Genomic DNA, 19,311 nt, shown 5'->3' with positions numbered 1-19,311 from the left:
AGGCACAGGATCTTAAGGTCTTATGCTCACATCTCAAAAGGAGGAGAGAGAAAATATCATTGGACAAATGATCAAACTGTATAGAAAAGAATATAGGTGGTAACAACTTCCAGGAAGAGTAGGGCAATGTGTACAGGCTCAGTGGTGAAAAGCAAACTTAGGAAACATCACAGTTCTTTCTCTCACGAAGAATTAGTAACATTTAGATTGACTTCAATGTCAGGTAGTGAGGAAAAAGAAAAATCATATCAGCTAGTTGTGATTGGGACCGAGATTAGAAACCCAAGCCAGCTTTTGAAAATGTATTTAATGAAGATAGTTGAACTAAATAATATGCTCACATTTGAGGAATTAAAGAAACCCAAGGATATTTTTATTTGAGCACGAGAGGCACAGTTATTCAAAAGTCTATTGCCATTTTTCCACCAGGACAGCCAAATTGGCAGCCACAGAGTTTGAATTGTGTGTAACAGCAACAAATCACTCAAAATAACCAGGGTCCAGGCAGCATGGCGATGCAGTGGTTAGCACTGCTGCCTGACTGCACCGAGGTCCCAGGTTCGATCCCGGCTCTGGGTCACTCTCCGTGTAGAGTTTGTACATTCTCCCTGTCATTGCGTGGGTTCTTTCCCACAATCCAAATATGTGCAGGGTAGGTGGACTGGCCACGCTAAATTGCCCCAATAATTGGAAAAATGAATTGGGTACTCTTAAAAAATTTTTTTTTAAATAACCAGGCTCCAAAAGCAGTGTCGAGATGCTGTATGAGAATCAAAGCATACAACAGAGATAATTTCTCAAGACAGCTAAAATCACTAACCACCTCTTTTTAGAAAGGAGGAACCGAATGCAGTTAAACTGCACAGTTCCCATTTTTACCATGGCGAAACCGACCTCTATTACATCATTTTTTGCTGTCCATAAACCTTAAAAAATTTTTTTTTTTTAAATTTAATGTACCCAATTCATTTTTTTCCAATTAAGGGGCAATTTAGCATGTTCAATCCACCTACCCTGCACATCTTTAGGTTGTGGGAGCAAAACCCACGCAAACACGGGGAGAATGTGCAAACTCCACACGGACAGTGACCCAGAGCCGGGATCGAACCTGGGACCTCGGCGCAGTGAGGCGACAGGCTAACCCACTGCGCTAACGGCTGTTCTATAAGCCCAAATATGCACACAGAAAAAAATTGCTTTGTTCAGCGGCCACAGTACACTTTGACAACCCAAAACAAGAACATGCCTTCTTCTTTTTCTTCTGCAAACAGCTGTATTTTGAATTTCAGGTGTTCACAAAAGGCTCAGAATAAGGTCGCCATCAGTCTATGGCTGTGTCTCTGGATTAATTAAACATCAAAGCAAAAAAGCAGGTGCTCATTTGGCATTGCTGCTGCTCAATTCCCTGGGAACAGCCAAGAGTACAAATTTCTCCATGCAGCTGGCCCACTGAGCACTAATCATCATCAATGTGAGGGAATTCTTTGCTGCTGTGGCCTTTGATATGAAGTTAGACTAGCTGTATAGGAAATTAACTCTTTCAAGTTCACCCAGAGGTTTCTCTTCAAAGTAACAATCACTTCTTAAATAATACCACTGTGTTGTTTTTTTGGTCCTGACTCACTGGGATATAGTCTCAAACGACACCAATTAGCACACAACACACAAGTGGTCTTCAGTCACACGAAGCCATGTCTATGTGGCAGGATGACTATGAAGATATTGATACCAAGCCTGGGCCTGGAAATATCCTCATTTGGCATCTGTGGGCGGCATGGTAGAATAGTGGTTAGCACAGTTGCTTCACAGCTCCAGGTTCGATTCCTGGCTGGGTCACTATCTGTGCGGAGTCTGCACATTCTCCCCATGTCTGCGTGGGTTTCCTCCGGGTGCTCCGGTTTCCTCCCAGTCCAAAGATGTGCGGGTTAGGTGGATTGGCCATGCCAGTGTCCAAAACATGTTAAGTGAGGATTACTGGGTTACGGGGATAGAGCAGATACGTGGGCTTCAGTAGGGTGCTCTTTGTAAGGGCCGGTGCAGACTCAATGGGCCGAATGGCCTCCGTCTGCACTGTAAACTGTATGATTCTATGCATGAACACACTTCCAGTTGCACCAAAAGTGCACGGAGGCCACGTCCATCATGCTCACCATTACATCAGTTATTTCTGCACAGATCTGGAATAAACACAATATCCTCCTAACTTTCAAGTCTCGCGAATAGAAACTTCACTTCTGAGCCACTGATATCAGATTTTAATGCTCAAGCCAACCATAACTTGCAATGAATACAAAAAGTTAGCATGCAGATACAGCAAATAGTTAGGAAAGCAAACCGGAATATTGGCCTTTATTGCAAAATGGGATATAATAGGGAAACCTTGCTAGCCATAGATGATATTGGTGAGGCCACACCTGTAGGATTGTACAGTTCAGGTCTCTTTACTCAAGGATATACCTGCATTGGTTCAGAGAAGGTTCACCTGGCTGATTCTTGAAATGAAGATGTCTTGTGGAGAAAGGTTGAACCTATAGTTCCAAAGAAGTGGAATCTCTTGTTAAGAGGAAGAAGGAGGCCTATGTGAAGATGAGGTGTGAAGTTTCAGTTGGGGCGATGGATAGTTACAAGGTAGCGAGGAAGGATCTAAAGAGAGAGCTAAGACGAGCAAGGAGGGGACATGAGAAGTATTTGGCAGGTAGGATCAAGGAAAACCCAAAAGCTTTCTATAGGTATGTCAGGAATAAGCGAATGACTAGGGAAAGAGTAGGACCAGTCAAGGACAGGGATGGGAAGTTGTGTGTGGAGTCTGAAGAGATAGGCGAGATACTAAATGAATATTTTTCCCCGGCAACTATAGACCATTGAGCCTCACATCTGTAGTGGGTAAAGTCTTGGAGGGGATTATAAGAGACAAGATTTATAATCATCTCGATAGGAATAATATGATCAGGGATAGTCAGCATGGCTTTGTGAAGGGTAGGTCATGCCTCACAAACCTTATCGAGTTCTTTGAGAAGGTGACTGAACAGGTAGATGAGGGTAGAGCAGTTGATGTGATGTATATGGATTTCAGCAAAGCGTTTGATAAGGTTCCCCACGGTAGGCTATTGCAGAAAATACGGAGGCTGGGGATTGAGGGTGATTTAGAGATGTGGATCAGAAATTGGCTAGCTGAAAGACAGAGGGTGGTGGTTGATGGGAAATGTTCAGAATGGAGTTCAGTTACAAGTGGAGTACCACGAGGATCTGTTCTGGGGCCATTGCTGTTTGTCATTTTTATCAATGACCTAGAGGAAGGCGCAGAAGGGTGGGTGAGTAAATTTGCAGACGATACTAAAGTCGGTGGTGTTGTCGATAGTGTGGAAGGATGTAGCAGGTTACAGAGGGATATAGATAAGCTGCAGAGCTGGGCTGAGGGGTGGCAAATGGAGTTTAATGTAGAGAAGTGTGAGGTGATTCACTTTGGAAGGAATAACAGGAATGCGGAATATTTGGCTAATGGTAAAGTTTTTGGAAGTGTGGATGAGCAGAGGGATCTAGGTGTCCATGTACATAGATCCCTGAAAGTTGCCAACCAGGTTGATAGGGTTGTGAAGAAGGCCTATGGAGTGTTGGCCTTTATTGGTAGAGGGATTGAGTTCCGGAGTCAGGAAGTCATGTTGCAGCTGTACAGAAATCTGGTACGGCCGCATTTGGAGTATTGCGTACAGTTCTGGTCACCGCATTATAGGAAGGACGTGGAGGCTTTGGAGCAGGTGAAGAGGAGATTTACCAGGATGTTGCTTGGTATGGAGGGAAAATCTTATGAGGAAAGGCTGATGGACTTGAGGTTGTTTTCGTTGGAGAGAAGAAGGTTAAGAGGAGACTTAATAGAGGCATACAAAATGATCAGGGGGTTAGATAGGATGGACAGTGAGAGCCTTCTCCCGCGGATGGAAATGGCTGGCACGAGGGGACATAGCTTTAAACTGAGGGGTAATAGATATAGGACAGAGGTCAGAGGTAGGTTCTTTACGCAAAGAGTGGTGAGGCCGTGGAATGCCCTACCTGCTACAGTAGTGAACTCGCCAACATTGAGGGCATTTAAAAGTTTATTGGATAAGCATATGGATGATAATGGCATAGTGTAGGTTAGATGGCTTTTGTTTCGGTGCAACATCGTGGGCCGAAGGGCCTGTACTGCGCTGTATCGTTCTATGTTCTATACTCATGGGAGTTTAAAAGTGTGAACGGTGACCTTATTGAAACATTCCAAGATTCTGAAGGGCTCAACAGGATAGATGCGGAGAGGATGTTCCATGCCATGGGGGGGGGGGGGGGATCGAACCTAGAACTAGGGGGCACAGTTTTAAAAATAAGGGGGCTCCCATTTAACACCAAGATAAGGAGGAATTTCTTCTCGGAGGATCATTGGTTTTTGAATTCTTTTCCACAGAAAGCGGTGGACGCTGGGTCATTGAAAATATTCAAGACGGAATTAGACACATTTTGGAGAGTAGACGGTCATGGGGCTGACGGGAAAGTGGAACTGACACGTCAGATCAGCCACGATCTTACTGTATGGTGGAGCAGGCTCGAGGAGCCGACTAGCCTCCCCTGCTCCCACTCAAAATCTTGCAATTACCGGGTTGCGGCTATGCCTGGGTAGGTCGCACGTTCGGCAGCTTCCACCATGAACTGACTTTTGGGCCCTTTTGAGGAGCCCCAGCGGCACTTAGACGGCGATTCCCGGTGTGGGAAGGCAGCAATAAGGTCCCCCCAGCATTGCATGGAGTGGACCAGGAGTGGAGCGGTCAAAAAAGGGATCTTGGAGGAGAGAGGAGAACGGACGTGGTAAAGTAAGATGGCGGCGGGCGGAGACCAGGTAGCATGGGCGCGGGAACAGCAGGAGTTTCTGAAAAGCTGCTTTGCGGAGCTGAAAGCAGAGATGCTGGCCCCAATGAAAGCGTCGATTGAGAGGCTGGTGGAGACCCAAAAGACTCAAGGGGCGGCCATTAGGCAAATGAGAGGTGCAGCAGAAAGCCGCCGAAAACAACGACGAGATCCTGGGCCTGGCGGTGAAGGTGGAAGCGCACGAGGCGCTGCATAAAAAGTGGCAGGAAAAGTTTGAGGTCCTGCAGAACAGGTCGAGGAGGAGGAATCTCCGGATTCTGGGTCTCCCTGAAGGCATGGAGGGGTCCGACATCGGGGCATATGTAGCCACGATGCTGACTACGCTAATGGGTGCGGGAGCCTTCCTGAGGCCCCTGGAGCTGGATGGGGCTCACAGAGTCCTGGCAAGGAGGCCTAAGGCAAATGAGCCGCCAAGGACCGTAGTGGTGAGGTTTCACCGCTTTACGGACAGAGAGTGCATCCTGAGATGGGCGAAGAAGGAACGGATTAGCAGGTGGGAGAATACGGAGATCCGCAACTACCAAGACTGGAGTGCAGAGCTGGCTAAGAAGAGGGCAGGATTCAACCGGGCCAAGGCGGTTCTCCACCGAAAGGGGGTGAAGTTCGGGCTGTTGCAGCCAGCACGATTGTGGGTCACTTTCCAGGACCGCCACCATTATTTCAATACACCAGAGGAGGCGTGGACCTTGATCCAGAATGAAAAATTAGACTCGAACTAATAGTTTGCTGTGGGTTTTGGGAAAGCTGTGGAGTGGGAAGGGCTGATTGAATGTGCTATGTGCGTTTTAATGGGCATGGGTACTGTTTTGGTGGGGCCGCTTCTCGCGTGCGAGGGGGGAGGCAGGAGGCCCTGGGTCGTCGGGAATTGGGGAGACGCTGCAGGAGGAAGGAGCTGCGCCATTGGGGGGGGGGGGGGGGGGGGGGGGGGGTGCAGGTTGAAAATCACGGGCATTTATCCTGCGCTAAAGGGGGGGTGTGGCCCGATGGGAGGGGTGTCCGTATCGATTTGGGGGGGGGGGGGGGGGGGGGGGAGAGACTTTGACGGGGAATCTAAACGGGGGGCCGTTGGCAGAGACGGGAGCGGCTGGGGTCTGCAGGAGTCAGCTGACTTACGGGAGTGCAATGGGGGAGCAAGGCGGCTAGGTAGTTTTCTAGCCCGGGGGTGGGGGAGCTGGGTTGCTGCTGCATTGACCGAAGGGGAGCTGGAGGTAAGAGGGAGTCGGGGTGGGGGTCCTCTGCCTGAGGGACTGGAGAGTGCGGGAGGCGTGGGCACGTGGCTGGCCTAAGAAAGGCGATGGCTAGTCCGGGGGGGGGGGGGTCCCCCCGATCCGGCTGATTCACGCACGGAATTGTGAAGGGGAGGTCGTGTCTCACTAACTTGATAGAGTTTTTCGAGGAGGTCACTAAGATGATTGATGCAGGTAGGGCAGTAGATGTTGTCTATATGGACTTCAGTAAGGCCTTTGACAAGGTCCCTCATGGTAGACTAGTACAAAAGGTGAAGTCACACGGGATCAGGGGTGAACTGGCAAGGTGGATACAGAACTGGCTAGGCCATAGAAGGCAGAGGGTAGCAATGGAGGGATGCTTTTCTAATTGGAGGGCTGTGACCAGTGGTGTTCCACAGGGATCAGTGCTGGGACCTTTGCTCTTTGTAGTATATATAAATGATTTGGAGGAAAATGTAACTGGTCTGATTAGTAAGTTTGCAGACGACACAAAGGTTGGTGGAATTGCGGATAGCGATGAGGACTGTCTGAGGATACAGCAGGATTTAGATTGTCTGGAGACTTGGGCGGAGAGATGGCAGATGGAGTTTAACCTGGACAAATGTGAGGTAATGCATTTTGGAAGGGCTAATGCGGGTAGGGAATATACAGTGAATGGTAGAACCCTCAAGAGTATTGAAAGTCAAAGAGATCTAGGAGTACAGGTCCACAGATCACTGAAAGGGGCTACACAGGTGGAGAAGGTAGTCAAGAAGGCATACGGCATGCTTGCCTTCATTGGCCGGGGCATTGAGTATAAGAATTGGCAAGTCATGTTGCAGCTGTATAGAACCTTAGTTAGGCCACACTTGGAGTATAGTGTTCAATTCTGGTCGCCACACTACCAGAAGGATGTGGAGGCTTTAGAGAGGGTGCAGAAGAGATTTACCAGAATGTTGCCTGGTATGGAGGGCATAAGCTATGAGGAGCGATTGAATAAACTCGGTTTGTTCTCACTGGAACGAAGGAGGTTGAGGGGAGACCTGATAGAGGTATACAAAATTATGAGGGGCATAGACAGAGTGGATAGTCAGAGACTTTTCCCCAGGGTAGAGGGGTCAATTACTAGGGGGCATAGGTTTAAGGTGAGAGGGGCAAGGTTTAGAGTAGATGTACAAGGCAAGTTTTTTTACGCAGAGGGTAGTGGGTGCCTGGAACTCACTACCGGAGGAGGTAGTGGAAGCAGGGACGATAGGGACATTTAAGGGGCATCTTGACAAATATATGAATAGGATGGGAATAGAAGGATACGGACCCAGGAAGTGTAGAAGATTGTAGTTTAGTCGGGCAGTATGGTCGGCACGGGCTTGGAGGGCCGAAGGGCCTGTTCCTGTGCTGTACATTTCTTTGTTCTTTGTTTGTTGTTTGGAAAGGGACTGAGGGCAGACGTTGCTATGTTGCAGGAGACGCATTTGAAGGTGGTGGATCAGATCAAGCTGAGAAAGGGATGGGTAGGGCAGGTCTTTCATAGATATAGACATAGAATTTACAGTGCAGAAGGAGGCCATTCAGCCCATCGAGTCTGCACCGGCTCTTGGAAAGAGCACCCTACCGAAGGTCCAAACCTCCACCCTATCCCCATAACCCAGTGACCCCACCTGATCCCCATAACCCAGTAACCCCACCCTACGGGCAATTTTGGACACTATGGGCAATTTAGCATGGCCAATCCACCTAACCCGCACATCTTTGGACTGTGGGAGGAAACCGGAGAACCCGGAGGAAACCCACGCACACACGGGGAGAACGTGCAAACTCCGCACAGACAGTGACCCAAGCCGGAATCGAACCTGGGACCCTGGAGCTGTGAAGCAATTGTGCTAACCACCATGCTGCCCCTAATCATTCAGGGCTGGATGCGAAGAATAGAGCGGCGGCAATCCTGGTGAGTAAGCGGGTGTCGTTCGAGGCGCTGAACTTTGTGGCTGATAATGGGGGTCGATACGTGATGGTGAGTGGTAGGCTGCAGGGGACCCGGGTGGTGCTGGTGAATGTGTATGCCCCAAATTAGGACGATGCAGGGTACATGAAGCGCATGCTGAGTCGGATCCCGGATCTGGAAGTAGGGAAATATTCGGCCATAGCGATTTCGGACCACGCCCCGCACTGGGTGGAGTTGGGGGAGGAAAGGGACCAGCGCCCGTTGTGGCGCTTGGACGTGGGACTGTTGGCAGATGAGGAGGTTTGTGGGCTTGTTGATCACGGGGAAAGCGGAGACCCAGTGGAGGAAGGTGCAGGGGGCAGTATACGAATATGGGGAGAAGGCGAGCCGGATGCTGGCGCATCAGCCAAGCAAGACAGAGGCGGCGAGGGAAATTGGAGGAATCAGGGATGGAGGTGGGAACACGGTGCGAAGTTCGGCTAAAAAAAAAAACGAGGTATTCAGGGATTTTTATGGGAACTTGTATAGGGGGGGGGGGGGGGGGGGGGGGATGCGGTGGTTCCTGGACCAGTTGAGGTTCCCGAGAGTGGAGGAGAGGCAAGTGGAAGGCCTGGGGGCCCCGATTGGGATCGGGGAGCTGGTTACGGGGTTGGGGAGTATGCAGGCGGGCAAGGCCCCAGGGCCTGATGGGTTCCCCGTCGAATTCTACAGGAAGTTTATGGATCTGCTGGGTCCGCTGCTGAAGAGAACTATCAACGAGGCGAGGGAGGAAGGGATTCTCCCCCCCTCGACAATGTCTCGGGCGCTGATCCTCAAGCGGGACAAGGACCCGCTGCAGTGTGGCTCGTATAGGCCTATCTCGCTCCTTAATGTAGATGCCAAGTTGCTGGCAAAGGTCCTTGCCACAAGGATTGAGGATTGTGTCCCGGGAGTGATACACAAGGACCAGACGGGGTTAGTGAAGGGCAGGCAGTTAAATGCAAACGTGTGGAGGCTCCAGAATGTGATTATGATGCCCTCAGGGGGTGGAGAGGCAGAAGTGGTGGCGGCAATGGATGCGGAGAAGGCCTTTGATCGGGTGGAGTGGGAGTACCTATGGGAAGTGCTTGGTAGGTTTGGGTTCAGGGAGGGGTTTATAGGGTGGGTCAAATTGTTATACCAGGCCCCGGTGGCGAGCGTATCTACGAACCGGCGGAGATCAGAATATTTTAGGTTGTACCGTGGGACGAGGCAGGGGTGCCCCCTGTCCCCTCTGTTGTTTGCTTTGGCAATTGAGCCGCTGGCCATGGCGTTGAGGGAATCTAGAAACTGGAGGGGGTTGGTCCGGGGAGGGGAGGAACATCGGGTCTCATTGTATGCTGATGACCTGCTTTTGTACATCGCAGATCCAGTGGAGGGGATGGTAGAGGTCATGCGGATCCTTAGGGAGTTTGGGGACGTTTCAGGCTACAAACTTAACGTGGGGAAGAGTGAGCTCTTTGTGGAGCCAGGAAAGGAAGCTGGAGGAGCTGCCGCTTAAGAGGGCGGAGAGGAGTTTCCGGTATTTGGGTATCCAGGTGGCCAGGAGTTGGGGGGACCTGCATAAGCTTAATTTGGCACGGTTGGTGGACCAGATGGAGGAAGACTTTAGGAGATGGGACGTGTTGCCACTCTCCCTGGCAGGCAGGGTGCAGTCCGTTAAGATGACAGTCCTCCCTAGTTTGTGTTCCAGTGCCTGCCCATCCTCATCCCCAAGGCCTTTTTTAAGCGAGTAAGCAGGAGCATTATGGGGTTTGTATGGGCAAGTAAGACCCCGAGGGTCAAGAGGCTGTTTTTGGAGCATAGTCGTGACAGGGGTGGGCTTGCGCTACCGAACCTGTGTAGTTACTACTGGGCAGCCAATGTGGCAATGATTCGGAAATGGGTAATGGAGGGAAGAGGGGGCGGCATGGAAAAGATTAGAGGCGGCGTCATGCTTGGGCACTAGCTTGGGAGCGTTGGTGACGGCACCTTTGCCGCTACCGCCGACACGGTACACCACGAGCCCGGTGGTGACAGCGACTCTGAGGATCTGGGGGCAGTGGAGACAGCACAGGGGTGAGTTGGGGGCCTCAATTTGGTCCCCAATACAGAATAATCATAGGTTTGCACCGGGCAGGATAGATGGCGGATTCCTGAGCTGGCAAGGGCGGGAATTAAAAGGATGGGGGACCTATTTATCAATGGGGCTTTTGCTAGCCTGGGGGCGCTGGAGGAGAAATTTGGGTTACCCCCCGGAATCGCTTTTAGGTACATGCAGGTGAGGGCGTTTGAGAGAAGGCAGGTAAGGGAATTTCCGCTGCTCCCCGCATGGAGGATTCAGGACAGAGTGACCTCGGGTGTATGGGTGGGAGAGGGCACGGTCTCGGCGATCTATCAGGAGTTGCAGGAGGCGAAGGAACTGAAGGGCAAGTGGGAGGAGGAGCTGGGTGAGGAACTGGATGAGGGCTTGTTGGCGGAGGCCCTGGGTAAGGTTAACTCCTCCTCGTCTTGCGCCCGACTTAGCCTGATCGAGTTCAAAGTGGTTCACAGGGCACATCTGACAGGGGCGAGGATGTGCAAGTTTTTTGGGGTGGAGGACAGATGCGCGAGGTGCTCGGGGACCCAAGCGAATCGCGCCCATAAGTTTTGGGCGTGCCCAGCGCTAGAGGGGTTCTGGAAGGACTTTGCCAAGGCTATGTCCAAAGTCTTGGATACTCGGGTAAAACCAAGCTGGGGGACAGTAATATTCGGGGTATCAGATGAGCCGGGAGTACAGGAGCCGAAAGAGGCCGGAGTTCTGGTATTTGCGTCCTTGGTAGCCCGGAGGGGGATCTTACTCATGTGGAGGGATGCGAAACCCCCAAGCGTGGAGGCTTGGATTAATGACATGGCAGGGTTCATCAAGTTGGAGAGGATAAAGTTTGCCTTGCGAGGGTCTGTGCAGGGGTTCTCCAGGCGGTGGCAACCGTTTCTAGACTTTCTCGCGGGACGTTAGGTGGAGGTCAAGACTAGCAGCAACCCAGAGGGGGGGGTGGAGTTGGCTCGTTTGTATTATTGCAAGGGGCGTTTGTTAGATAGTTTAATGTTTAGTGGGTTAAGTTGTTGGACGGGATGGCGTAAGGCCTCCCTTTTTACTTTTCTTATGTATATTTTCTTTCCTTTTTGGAGTATTTTGTAAAAATTTATTGAAAAACTTGAATAAACATACTTAAAAAAAAAAAATCTTGCAATTACCAAAATACACACACAATAATGCATGTAACATTATCCGGCACCTCCCTCCTCCAGTCACCTGATCAGCTACCAGGACACCCATTGAATACCCCAAGACATTTGATAACCTGCTGTGTGGTGGTGGTGGTGGGGTGGTTGGGGGGGGTGGAGGAAACAACTTTTCATGGCTTGAATGGCTGGGAAGGTAAAAGCACAAATTGGGGCCGAGAGATACATGTGAAATCTCTGGCTCAGTTGCAGTGCACTGGGATGACTGACTTAGTGGAAATATTATTAGTTTCATTAACACAATATTATTAGTGTCATTAACAGAGAAAAGAAAGTCAGTGAAAAATTCAGTCTTATTTTCTATTCAAAAGGATTCCCACCTCGATCTGGAAAAAAAATCTGGTACCTGGATTGAAGCATTAAACTCGTTGCCGCGTGGAGACCTGCCCCTGATTCTGCTTCTTATAACTTCAGACTGGCTCGAGAACTATCCAGGAGCTAATCTCAGAAAAAGCATTATTGCAGAAAAACACTATCGGCTGGGCACACAGAGTCTGTGGCGAGCTCTGCAAGTTAACAAATTTGATGGTATTTCAGTACAAGCAGCCGACATTTTTAGAACCGTTGTAAGTTGAGAAAGACATGCAGCAAGCAATTAGAGTAGAATGTACTCCTTTGCTTTGACTGATCTCCAAAATGCTTCCTGAAATCTAACCATTTCACTCTTGGAAAGGTAGCATTGTGCAAATGTTTCTGTCCTGAATGCTTGAAGTGCCAGGTGTTGCGAAAACCCACTGCTCCACAAACACACTTTAAAAAATAAAAATAAAATTTAGAGCACCTAATTCATTTTTTTTCCAATTAAGGGGCAATTTAGCATGTTCAATCCACCTACCTTGCATATCTTTTGGGTTGTGGGGGTGAAACCCACGCAAACACGGGGAGAATGTGCAAACTCCACACGGACAGTGACCCAGAGCCGGGATCGAACCTGGGACCTCGGCACCGTGAGACTGCAGTGCTACCACTGCGCCACCGTGCTGCCCTGTCCACATACATACTTAACAGTCTTACTCAGCTGGGAAATTAACCATTCAAGAGCTAACTGGGTGGCACTTGATGTACAAGAACATGGTGACTAGCTTCTTTTCGGTGTGATTTGGTCCAGAAGTAGTAGCATTTCTTAAACAAACAGAAAATGAATCAACGTCTTTCACGGTAAGTAGCAGCACTTCTACTCTTCCTGATTCAATGTCCTTTCTTTCTCTCCATGGTCAACTGTTAGATTTGGAAAATAGAAAAACGTCCCATATCAACTTTGTTCATCCTTTGACAAAGGGTCATCCGGACTCGAAATGTTAGCTCTTTTCTCTCCCGACAGATGCTGCCAGACCTGCTGAGATTTTCCAGCATTTTCTCTTTTGCTTCATACATCCCACTGGCTATTAGAAAAGTAGAAAGAAAATTCTATGGCAGGACAATCGCTGTTTAATGATGAATACCTGAAGTCCACTCAACAGGCATGTGGACTGCTATCCTTAATCGATGGTGTACTTTGTCATTTCCATTTGCCTCCCCCACCAATGACCCAATCCCACCCTAATCATTTAAATAAACACATTTAAATAGGCGTTCTTGATTGAGAGATTAGGTGGCATGTCAGCAGCCTTTAAGGTTACATCTCAAAAGGCAAGGCCAAGAGTGAAACTATTGCTTCAGAAATCAGAAGTACGTTCCAGTCATGATGAAGAAATCATGATCTACCTAACTGGGACCAGTGCCACCGACCACCCTCCTTCCTTCTCCCCAATTATGAAGATTGCCACTCATTACAGGCAAAGGTGGTGGAGGGTTGTATTTTTCCCATTCAATTGCACCCTCAGGTGATCTACAACAGGTTCAATATTCATTGGTTGACTATTGAGTAAATGGAGAGATCCTCACCAGGCCTCAGTATACATACAATATATACAATTATATCCGTATCCCCTGGAATAGGATCTTGAGTGGGACCATTGGATGCCTTCATGCTAACCCAAAACTCAGGGGCAGAGGCCATTACTACCATCATTCTGGAAAGCTAAATTTGGTGAGCGGCACGATGGCGCAGTGGTTAGCACTGCCACCTCAGGGCGCCGAGGACCCGGATTCGATCCCAGCTCCGGGTCACTGCCCGTGTGGAATTTGCACATTCTCCCCATGTTTGCATTGGTCTCACCCCCACAACCCAAAGATGTGCAGGGCAGGTGAATTGACCACGTTAAATTGCCACTTAATTGAAAAAAAAAAAGAATTGGGACTTTAAATTTATAAAATAAGAAAAAAGCTAAAATTGGAAGACGAAGCAGAAATCTTCCTGGTCTGTACAGTCAAAATCTTAACAGCATACTGGACTGTTTGAGGAGTATCGCTCAGCGTTATGTTGTTCATTGTAAACGTATCGCAAGATTTTGTTAAACAGGACTACTGTACTACTGAATGTAGTACTGGACCACACAAACCAGGAATGTCCCATAGACACCAGGTAAATACAAATGGCTTCAGATTCCCTGACCCCAAAAAAACCATCTGGCATGGCTGTTCTTGGTGTTACTGAGAGATACCTGCTTTTATTTTATTTTATTTTTTTGTTAAAATTTAGGTTTTTTTTTTACCAATTAAGGGGCAATTTTTTTAGCATGGCCAATCCACCCAACATGCACATCTTTGGGTTGTGGGGGTGAAACCCACGCAGACACGGGGAGAATGCGCAAATGCCACACGGACAGTGACCCAGAGCCAGGATTCGAACTGGGGTCCTCAGCGCCGTGAGACTGCAGTGGTAACCATTGTGCCATCTGATACCTGCTTTTATGATACAGGATTGTGGTGGAGGATACGTATTATAGGATAATCCTGAAGCAAAGACTCCATGAGTGAAATAGTTTAAGTAGAATTCATGTCAACACAACTTGTCATGTCAAACTGTAAACTATCATATATGTTCGGTGGACGTTATGCAGGGAGCAACATACAGAATCAAAACTCTGCAGGCGCAATGTCTATGGCAAAATTCTAGATAGCCCACCACAAATGTAAGTGAAACAGACTTGATGGCTGTGCACAAGAGAACAAGCTTTCCACTGGTATAGGACACAATCGTGCCTTACATGTATACATGCAACACCACGATGCTGTGCCACAGCAATCAGGATCTGCCCAGTAGTTTTGCAAAAGAGCGACGTGTAATTGCACCAAAAATCTATTGTAGAGATTTAGTGCACAACTGACAATAGTCAGTGTGAGCTACACTCCTCACCTACTACAGTTTAGTGCAAATTCTTACCTGAACATCTCGGTAAGTTCTCCTTTAACCAGAGCAACAAGGACTGGAAATCCAATACAGGCAGGTACCAGGTACAGCAGAGCAGGCTGACGATCAAAAACATAATATACTTTATAACCACTGTGTCGGCCAAATATTAAGATTTAGAAAATAAAAATTCTTTAGCGAGTTTCTTTTTGCTGCAAAACGACGGTTGGGATTGCACAAATATTTTCAGAGTGGATTCAATCATGTTTCTCCATGCGGCAGGCAACATGATCATGTTCCACTTCCTTGGAAAACGGATCTGTGTATTTGTAAACGATTTGGCTGTTATTCCTCACTGTTGCTTCCTTTCTTCATACAGTTCACTGTTCTCAGAACAGAAGATTCCCTATCGGGAGAGTGGCCTTTAAAATCAGTTTGCACCAATAAATTCCTAGATAGTTTCTGGCAGGTAAAGTGGTAAAGAAACAATTTTTTTCTTCTTCATTGGATTGGATTATTGTCACCTGTGCCGAGGTACAGTGAAAAATATTTTTCTGCGAGCAGCTCAACAGATCATTAAGTAAATGAAAATAAAAAGAAAATACATAATCGGGCAACACAAGATACACGATGTAACTACATAAACACCGATAGCGGGTGAAGCATTCAGGAGTGTAGTATTAATCAGGTCAGTCCATAAGGTCGTTTAGGAGTCTGGTGACAGTGGGGAAGCTGTTTTTGAGTCTGTTTGTGCGTGTTCTCAGACATTTGTATCTCCTGCCCGATGGAAGAAGAAGTTGGAAGAGCGAGTAAACCAGGTGGGAGGGATCTTTGATTATGCTGCCCGCTTTCCCCAGGCAGCGGGAGGTGTAGATGGAGTAAATGGATGGGAGGCAGGTTTGTGTGATGGACTGGGCTGTGTTCACAACTCTCTGTAGTTTCTTGCGGTCTTGGGCCCAGCAGTTGCCATACCAGGCTGTGATACAGCCAGATAGGATGCATTACAGCCTGCTAACAGTTAAGTTATGAATTATATCTCACTGAATGGTGGAGCAGAATCAATGGGCCGAATGGCCTACTTCTGCTCCTACATCTTATGGTCTGATAGTCTTGAGGGAAAAAATAAATCAGTAGCAGCATATTGTGATAGATAAAGTTTGGAATATTTTAATGGTAGGACAAAAAAGTCAAAGTAAAACGACTAAGCAGCAACCAACATTAGTTGCAAAAGTCGCAAGCTACCCAGTTTAGGCAATGAGAATCAAAAAGCTACAAAATAGAAGACAATGAAGCACAACTCACCTGAGCATGTTTGAAAGTGTGCATTACATAAATGGTAAGTCCAAGACCAAAGATATAAGCCAAGAAGCTTGTGTAGAAGTATGTTCGACTATTCTTCTTCAAACTGGGCCAGAAGGTGGGAGAGAGAAAAAAAGACAGATTGGTATTCATGCAGAATACATTTCAGCAGAATTTTAATTTGGAAAGACACGATCAGTCTGAATTTTCACTCAAGACCCTCCTCAGCACAACCGAGAGATGAAATAAAGAATAAACAAAATTTAAAATAAATCAGAGGTATTTTATGTCCTTGTATGCCGATCGCTGGACAACAAATAAAGCAATTTGCAGTTTAATCTGCAACTAGTTCCCTCAGCAGCTTTGTACATCACCCAAGAGCAAGACGGTTCCCACATTTTACCTGCAGTCATTGCCAAGCCTTGGCCAGGATGATCCTGCAATTGGCCTCAATGTTCCAGGTTTAAAAACAAAAATTAAAGTGTGGGCGTCGCTGGCCAGCATTTAGTGCCCACCCCTAGTTCCTCTTTAGGATGGGAGGGTGTGAGGAAGAGAACAGAGAATTTCTGGTGCAAGTGAGCAGGAATAAAGTCGAGAAGCCTCCCTGCTCGACATTCACCATCCTGTCTCACTCATGAGGAATAGTGAGATACCAGAAGGCAGAATGCTACATAAAATAAACCAATGTCTTCATGAACAGGATAGATGGGGAGATGGCCCTTTCCATTCTGTGAATTAGGAAAATAAAAATGCGTACGTGAAACTGATGTGCACAAAGGGGCAAACTGTAGACAATGTGATGTCTATATACTGAACATTTCCAACATTGTAAAAACCACAGAACATCAAGTAGCTAGATGATGCCATAGCATGTTTGAATACATTTTATTTTACACGTAGAAACACTTCAATTCTAAAGTTATAGATTTGTAATTTCATAGTTAAAACATTACCACCACGGGCAACTTCTATCTCCTTGAAGTTGCAAACACCTTCCTTTAAACCTAAATTGGCCTTTTCAGTTCTACGACTTTATTTGTACAATAGTTTAACACGTATGTTGTTGGAAAATTGTTAGAATCAATTATCAAGGACGTAATATCAGAACACGAGGAAAGCCAAAGCACTATCCAACAGAGTCAGCATGGTTTTATGAAGGGAAATCACGTTTGACTAATTTGCTCGAGTTCTTCGAAGATGTAACAAGCCAAGTGGATAATGGGGATCCTGTAGATGTAATAATATCTGGACATCCGGAAGGCGTTTGATAAGGTGCCGCACAGAAGGTTAATTCTAGCTTGGATAGAAGACTGGCTGAAGGACAGGAGACAAAGAGTTGGGATAAATGGGTCTTTTTCTGGATGGCAAGATGTAACTAGTGGGGTGCCACAGGGTTCAGTCATTGGTCGCCAGCCACTTATAATCTATATTAACGACTTGGATACAGGGATAGAGGTTCTATAGCCAGATGACACAAAAATAGGTGGAACAGCAAGTTGCAATGAGGAAAAACGAACCTTACAATTGGATATATAGATAGGTTAGGAATGGGCCAAAATGTGGCAGATGGAGTTTAACGTGGGTAAGTGTGAGGTCATGTATTTTGGTCGAAAAAATGGAAAGACCAGAGCAGCATGGTGGCACAGTGTTAGCCCTGCTGCCTCACGGCGCCACGGTTCCAGGTTCAATCCTGGCTCTGGGTCACTGTCCGTGTGGAGTTTGCACATTCTCCCAGTGTTTGCGTGGGTTCATCCCCACAACCCAAAGATGTGCCGGCTAGGTGGACTGGCCGCGCTAAATTGCCTCTTAATTGGAAAAAATGAATTGGGTACACTAAATAAATTTTTTTAAAAGAAAGAAAAAATGAAAGACAACTTATCTAAATGGGGAGAGACTTCGGGGTGCATCGATGCAGAGGGAACTGGGTGTCCTCATATAAGAGTCACAGAAAACGAGCATGCAGGTGCCGCAGGTAATAAGGAAAGCAAATGAAATATTGGCATTTATAGCAAAAGGAATTGCGTATGAAGGTAAGGAAGTGTTGTTGCAACTATACAAGGCATTGGTAAATTTGAAGAGTTAGACAGATTTTTAATTTGTAATGGGTTGAATGGTTATGAAGAATGGGCAGGATAGTGGAGTTGAGGCCAGGGTGGGATCAGCCATGGTCACACTGAAGGTGATTAGGCTCAGGAGGCTATATTGTCTACTCCTGCTCCTAGGTCATGTGTTTTAGAGAGATGCTCTGGTTGATTTTGCAATCCAGCTCTTGGTCTGTAGCATTGTAGATAACAGATAAGGGGCATACAGCAGAGCAGACTCTATGGGCCGAATGGCCTAATTCTGTTCCTATATTTTATGAATTTATGAATAACTGGCTGATTGTGAGGATTAACAATCCTAGTCCACTATTAACTCACAAGTATAGGACAGACTTATCCTTTGGTAAACTACCCAAGTGGAATATTTTGGTTACGTTCATTCATGTATTCAAGCAGCTTACCTCACATCAAAACGAAGCAGAAGGGCAATGAAGATGCCTAGGGTTAGATTAAAAATAGGATTAGATTAATCTCCAAATTAAATTGTAATTTGATTACAGTTAACTACAACCTTGGATGGAACTTTGCAAGGTCACCACTTATCCAATGCGTCAATCTCTCTCTCAACATCGGCAAAACTAAGGAGTCGGTCATGGACTTCAGGAAGCAAAGTATCGTACACACCCCAATGGTGCCAAGGAGGAGATTGTTGACAGCTTCAAATTCTTAGGTGTGCACATCAACAATCTGTCCTGGTCCACCCACGGTGACACTACGATCAAGAAAGCACAACAGCGCCTGTACTTCCTCAGGAAACTAAGGAATTTTGTCATGTCAACATTGACTCTTACCAATTTTTACAGATGCACCATAGAAAGCATCCTATCTGGCTGCATCACAGCCTGGTATGGCAACTGCGCAGCCCAAGACCGTAAGAAACTAGAGAGTTGCGAACACAGCCCAGTCCATCACGCAAACCCGCCTTCCATCCATTGACTGTCCACACCTCTCGCTGCCTTGGGAAAGTGGGCAGCATAATCAAAGAGCCCTTCCCACCCAGGTTATTCTCTATTCCATTGGGCAGGAGATACAAAAGTCTGAAGAACACGCGCTAACAGATTCAAAACAGCTTCTTCGCCGCTGTTACCAGGCTCCTGAATGACCCTCTTATGGACTGAACTGATCTCTCCAAGCATCTTCTTTGCGTAGCACTACACTCCGTATGCTTCACCCGATGTCTATGTATGCACTATGTGTATTTATCGTATATCCTTTGCTCTTGATGTATGGAACGAACTGTCTGGACTGTAGACAATACTTTTCACCGTACCTCGGTACACATGACAATAAAGCTAAATCCATCACCACCAGACTTAAAGTACATAATGACCTCAGAGAAACCTGGGTGTTAAA

At 47.2% G+C, this 19,311-nt stretch overlaps 1 protein-coding gene across 3 annotated transcripts in view; it reads right to left on the bottom strand.

Annotated features, from left to right (window-relative positions):
* hm13 (histocompatibility (minor) 13) overlaps positions 1–19,311 on the bottom strand; it is a 173,612-nt gene that overhangs the window by 115,631 nt on the left and 38,670 nt on the right. For all 3 annotated transcript variants that reach the window (XR_011948814.1, XM_072515201.1, XM_072515202.1), the window contains exons 9-11: positions 18,360–18,396; positions 15,860–15,962; positions 14,591–14,676 (exon numbers count right to left, since the gene is read on the bottom strand). Coding sequence is in view for 2 of the 3 variants with exons in the window: in XM_072515201.1 (XP_072371302.1) it covers positions 14,591–14,676; positions 15,860–15,962; positions 18,360–18,396 (226 nt within the window). In the remaining variant the exon portion in view is untranslated. The remainder of the gene's footprint in view (positions 1–14,590; positions 14,677–15,859; positions 15,963–18,359; positions 18,397–19,311) is intronic.

Source organism: Scyliorhinus torazame, chromosome 8 (assembly GCF_047496885.1).
Source record: "Scyliorhinus torazame isolate Kashiwa2021f chromosome 8, sScyTor2.1, whole genome shotgun sequence".
Lineage (NCBI taxonomy): Eukaryota > Metazoa > Chordata > Chondrichthyes > Carcharhiniformes > Scyliorhinidae > Scyliorhinus > Scyliorhinus torazame.
The sequence above is the reverse complement of the archived record's forward strand: the minus strand, read 5'-3'. Positions and strand labels throughout refer to the sequence as shown.